Source organism: Frankliniella occidentalis, unplaced genomic scaffold (assembly GCF_000697945.3).
Source record: "Frankliniella occidentalis isolate FOCC.00 unplaced genomic scaffold, Focc_3.1 Scaffold315, whole genome shotgun sequence".
Lineage (NCBI taxonomy): Eukaryota > Metazoa > Arthropoda > Insecta > Thysanoptera > Thripidae > Frankliniella > Frankliniella occidentalis.
Window position 1 is genome coordinate 75,734 of NW_026267440.1, and position 4,751 is coordinate 80,484.

At 39.6% G+C, this 4,751-nt stretch overlaps 2 protein-coding genes across 3 annotated transcripts in view; both read right to left on the bottom strand.

Moving 5' to 3' along the window:
- Positions 1-6: 6 nt before the first annotated feature.
- Positions 7-4,656, bottom strand: LOC113213616 (uncharacterized). Of its 2 annotated transcripts, XM_052273937.1 has the most exons (9): positions 4,526-4,656; positions 4,185-4,409; positions 2,708-2,786; positions 2,419-2,628; positions 2,213-2,326; positions 2,037-2,135; positions 1,812-1,907; positions 1,698-1,733; positions 7-1,279 (listed from the first exon to the last, which is right to left on the bottom strand). In XM_052273937.1, the coding sequence occupies exons 3-9, from the start codon at positions 2,772-2,774 to the stop codon at positions 147-149; spliced, it is 1,755 nt and encodes a 584-aa protein (XP_052129897.1). In that variant the 5' UTR covers positions 2,775-2,786; positions 4,185-4,409; positions 4,526-4,656; the 3' UTR covers positions 7-146. The 2 variants fall into 2 exon arrangements, with proteins under 2 accessions (XP_052129897.1, XP_026288519.2); XM_026432734.2 differs by lacking the exons at positions 4,185-4,409; positions 4,526-4,656 and adding an exon at positions 3,032-3,387.
- LOC113213617 (uncharacterized) overlaps positions 4,206-4,751 on the bottom strand; it is an 18,524-nt gene continuing 17,978 nt past the window's right edge. Inside the window, exon 7 of the mRNA XM_052273932.1 lies at positions 4,206-4,409. Within this exon, the coding sequence (XP_052129892.1) occupies positions 4,206-4,409 (204 nt within the window). The remainder of the gene's footprint in view (positions 4,410-4,751) is intronic.

Consider the following 4,751-nt stretch of genomic DNA (forward strand, 5'->3'; position numbering starts at 1 on the left):
AAACTTTTTGAAGATCAAAACAGATTACTTTGATCATCTTCTCTTTATTCTCTTCACTCCGGCTTAAAGTTTTGATATCTTTCCTAATTTCTCTAACAAGTATTTTGGCTTGTACATGCTCGTTATACTCTCTTGCTAAGTCAATATTATTCACCCTTTCCTCTTCTCGCAGGGCATTCCATCTGGCACAGAGAGAGCATTGATCTTTCTTGGGTTTGTAGAAACCAAGGTTGAAGGAGGTAATGAAGATGTCTTGATACTGGCGGAGGGTAGCAGTGTGTGGAGTATCTTGACCTCTTTGTGTTATGTACGTACATACGGTACATTTTAGAAATGCTCAGATTTTCTTGGAGATGCTGGCGTTTGGTGCCCTCACGGCAGTAGTGGCTTTCAGTTTTAGGGAAAGACTTAATGTGATCTTTAACCCCTTGAATTAAAGCGGGAGCAATCCTAACTCTTCTTAATACATGCTTACCCCTTTTATCAGGACTATTCTTATTCATAGCACTCTGGACTACTGTCACACTTATATCAAGCGTATGGAGAAACATTGTCTGACACACTGGAATCAAATTGTCTGCCTCATCTGGCAAACAGTATAAATGAGACATTTTCCTATGTGGGCTTAGAGCAACAACGGTTCTTCGCTGTACAGGTTTTTTCCTGACCATCTTGGATATCATAAGCCACTGAGATGGTTTGTTTCCAGAACTATAATAAGAATTAAATACTCTTTGCCGTTGTTCTCTGGTGATGCGAGCTTGGCACTCCTGGCGGCACTTTGCAGTGCATCCAGGTTTGAGGCTTCTAGCCTCACGCTCTTTCCCCCTTTTAGTAATGTGAGGTTTTCCAGTGTTGTACGCTTCCTTGATTTTAGCCGCTATGGCTTGTGATGGGTTGCGTTGCCTTTTTTTGGTTGGACTATTTACATTAGGGGCAGCCTGCCTTTTCCGTTTTTTGCCAACAGAATTATTTGAAGTGCCTAATTGTTCCCCACTATCTTGCACAGTAGATTCAGCTTCAAGGTCTACTTCGTCACCATTTGAGGTCCCCCCATTAAATGCAATAACCTCTTCTGCCTGTTGAGGAGCTTCAGTACTGGAAATAATTATATTCTCATTTTTGTCCAAAGTATTTGCTTGAGGTACTACTTCTGCATTCAGTGGCAGCATTGATGTTGGAATAGCAAAGGATTGAGTTCCAGTTTCAAGAGGAGCAGTTCCCAGATTAATATCAGTACTCTCGGCACAATCAAAAAGCCTCTTCTTGCAATTAGGACCTAGAATATAAAAATTAAATATTAGTTTAGGAACAAAATTTAGTAAGCTTCAAGGAAGGCAGTTAACTTTTATTTAACAACTCCAGTACAACAAGTATGTTTCCTGGTGTACTTAATAACTACTGTATATAAAACATAAAGAGAAATGCTTATGAAAAAAATTGTTTAAATTATTCAAAATTTAACTAGTGAAAGGTTACTTTTAAAATACACATGAAAAATAACTAAAAGAGAACTTTATCATGATTATTATTATTGATTGATTGATTGATCATTGAATGTCTAAAGGTACCCAAATATGGCCACCGCCGTTTTAAGGATTTAGAAAAATGAAATAGTCAATTGCTGGAGGAGCTAAAGAAAAATGGTATCTGCACTTCCAAAAATCTTAACTGTGAAAGAAAAGTAATGGACTTACTTGGAAGAATATTTGCTGCTACGTCACTGACTGGTGCTGTAAATAAAACAAAAGTGTTAAATTTAAGTGAAAATGTTCAGGAATGTAGAAACTAAATAATGGTTGAGTACTTACTGTACTCATTCAGGTAATTTCCCATAAATACAGAAGTGTTAGTGACTGGTTGCAGCTGAATAAGATCATTGCCTTCAAAGTCAGTGATATTATCTACTGTAAAAGAAAAATAAGTTCAAAGACATGCAAAGATTGAAAAATATAGATAAAATAGAGTGCACTGCGGTGACAGAGTTACAAAAGAGAATTCTCAAATAACTGAATCTTTAGTTTACTTAAACTTACTTATCTCAGTGGGGGTCAACTCTTGATTTGTCCCAAAAGGAAGTACCGGGGTTAATGCTTGAAGATTGTCAATGAAGTCAAACTCTGAAGCCATTGCATCTAAAAATCAAAAATTTACAAAAGAATAGTGTGATAAAGTAAATGTTACTAAAACAACCACTGACATTACTACTTACTCGTGAGGTTTCTATGATCATCAATCCAGCTTTTAGTCCTGATCAATTTCTCTTTAAACTCGGGTGCTAAGATGCCTGACTCTGATGGTGAAAACTCAGATATAGTATCACTAACTGTAAAACAATAAAGGGAAAAGAATAAACATCTTTGTAACTTTTGACATCCGTAAAGTAAGAAAGATTATATGAGTTGCTTCACCACTTACCATCTTCTTGCTGTCTTTCTGTTGCTGCGGCTGGCTTGACTGCAGATTCTGCTGGTGGCTGTCGATATGCTGCTGCTGGCTTGACTGCGGATGCTATTTGTGGCTGTCGATCTGCTGGCTGTCTAACTGACGCTTTTGGTGGTTGTCTAGATGCTGCTGCTGGTTGACCCCTTTTATGACTAGCCTGTTCAGGTTTCTCAGATTCATTATCTGCAATGATGAAATTAAAAAATAATGCCAAAGTAGTAATATGTATCAACATATTGTCACAAATTTACAAAGTAAGTACCTTTGCTTTGCTTCTGTGTTGCCAACGCATTGAGCAGCCTCTTCCCTTGACTAGCTCTATTATTCATGTTGAGCGTGAACTGTAACAAAATATTTCACCAGTGTAACACGTAGCACTTGTCACTAAGACTTAATACACATTTACGAACCAAGAGCTGTGAATAAGTTAAAAAATACGAGACTAATGACACTGGGAGGTTATAAAACAACAAAGACATTGTGTTCACGTATATTAAGGACTCCCTCATTGAACGATTAGGAGGAAAATATGACAACCACAGTGTACTGATAAAACTGAAAGCTATTCGAAATAATAAATAATTACCCCATGCGAAGTAAAGGTTGAAACTAAACGCCCATACAGGCGCACCGCACAGCTCCACTCAATGGTCGTCGTCGTCGTCGTTGGCCTTGCTCGACAAGTTCGGCTCGGGCGGGACGGCTCGGCAGTCAGTCGGCCTCGCTACCCCCTCCTCTCCCGCCAGCGCGCGCGAGATCAAACTTTGTTCCCCGGGAATGAAGACGCGACTTGGAGATCGGACTTTGTTCCCCGGGAATGAAGGCGCGGCTGGGAGATCGGACGTTTGGTTTTTAGAGGAAAACAAGGATTTCTGTTTAAGATACCAATTTCTTCCCCAAGACCAAAAAGAAAGAGCATGTTTTAATCTACAAAGTAGCATAGATAACACTGTTAAAGTCTTACGAAGAAAAATGCCAAATCCTTTGTAATACGAAGGATTTGGAAGCTTCGTAGGGAGCAAATCCTTCGTAGGTACGAAGCATTTGGCATTTTGCTTCGTAAGACTTTAACTGTGAACTCAATTCACCCCAAAATGCGAGTTCGAACTTTGTGTAACCGTGCCGCTGCACATCGGACTTTGTGTAACCGTCCGCTGCAGATCGAACTTTGTGTAACCCTGCCGCTGCAGATCGAACTTTGTGTAACCGTGCCGCTGGAGATCGAACTTTGTGTAACCGTGCCGTTGAAGATCGAACTTTGTCGTTAGGAGGCATCGAACAACTCACTGAGCTCGCAATAGTTTCACTGGTTAGGTGGCAAGAATAAATAGAGAAAGGTCCAATTTGAAAACTTTCACACTTTCTAGATTTTGATTTTCAAAAATAAATAATTTGACTTCTCTCTATTTTACCAGATACAAGCAAATCCCTGTGTCGATTTGTAGCCCTCGTGATACTGATTCTAAAAAGCTATTCTCAGATTTGTAAGTCAATTTTTTGGAGAAATTATGCGCACAATCCTTTTCACTAAAGAACTCAAATATCAGTTATCACATGCCTTTTCTACCATAAGGATTAGCCAGTCTGACTAATCGAATGTTAATTTATGTCAAATGACATACAGGCAAACTATAGTGGCAAAGATATGGTTCAGCTATCAAGGGTCTCAAAAGAATTTATTTCTGGAAAAGTGCTCAAAACCTCTTTTTTGCCAACTGACCCCCTTAAATTTCACAAACCTTGGAGCGCCTTCTTCTCTTCTATTTGCGTTTAGGTTGATCCTCTGATCGCGGAGAGTTTTCTGGATTTTGCTCCTCTGTATAAAGGGGCTGACTGTCATCAGCGTCAGAATCCTTTGAGCCTTCACCATCTTTGTGTTTGCTACCCACTTCATTATCTCTACTGTTAAAATCATCAGAATCACCAGAGTGTGAAGAAGCAGCTTTAGTAGGGGTGGGAGTCGGCTGCAATTAAATAAAGTTTAAGAACAAGGAACCCCTAAAAAGAATCAATCATAATCTGATCTATGTGTATAACAGAACATTTCAACAGCAGAGAGCCACTACAAAATACCACTTACTGATCGGCGCTTCCGAAGGGTCCTAGTTGATGAAGAACCAAAATTGAATAGTTTTGGTGCCACTTGCTTTTTCGAAGTTAGTTCAGGCGGCTTTTGTTTCATGAAGGCCGGTGTTCCTATCTTAAGCCCTGTTAAACAAGGTAGATGTACGCCAGACCACGTCTCGCGTAACAGGCTTCGCGATATCTCACGAAACACTGTTACGCTGCGACGCGCCTGGCATACA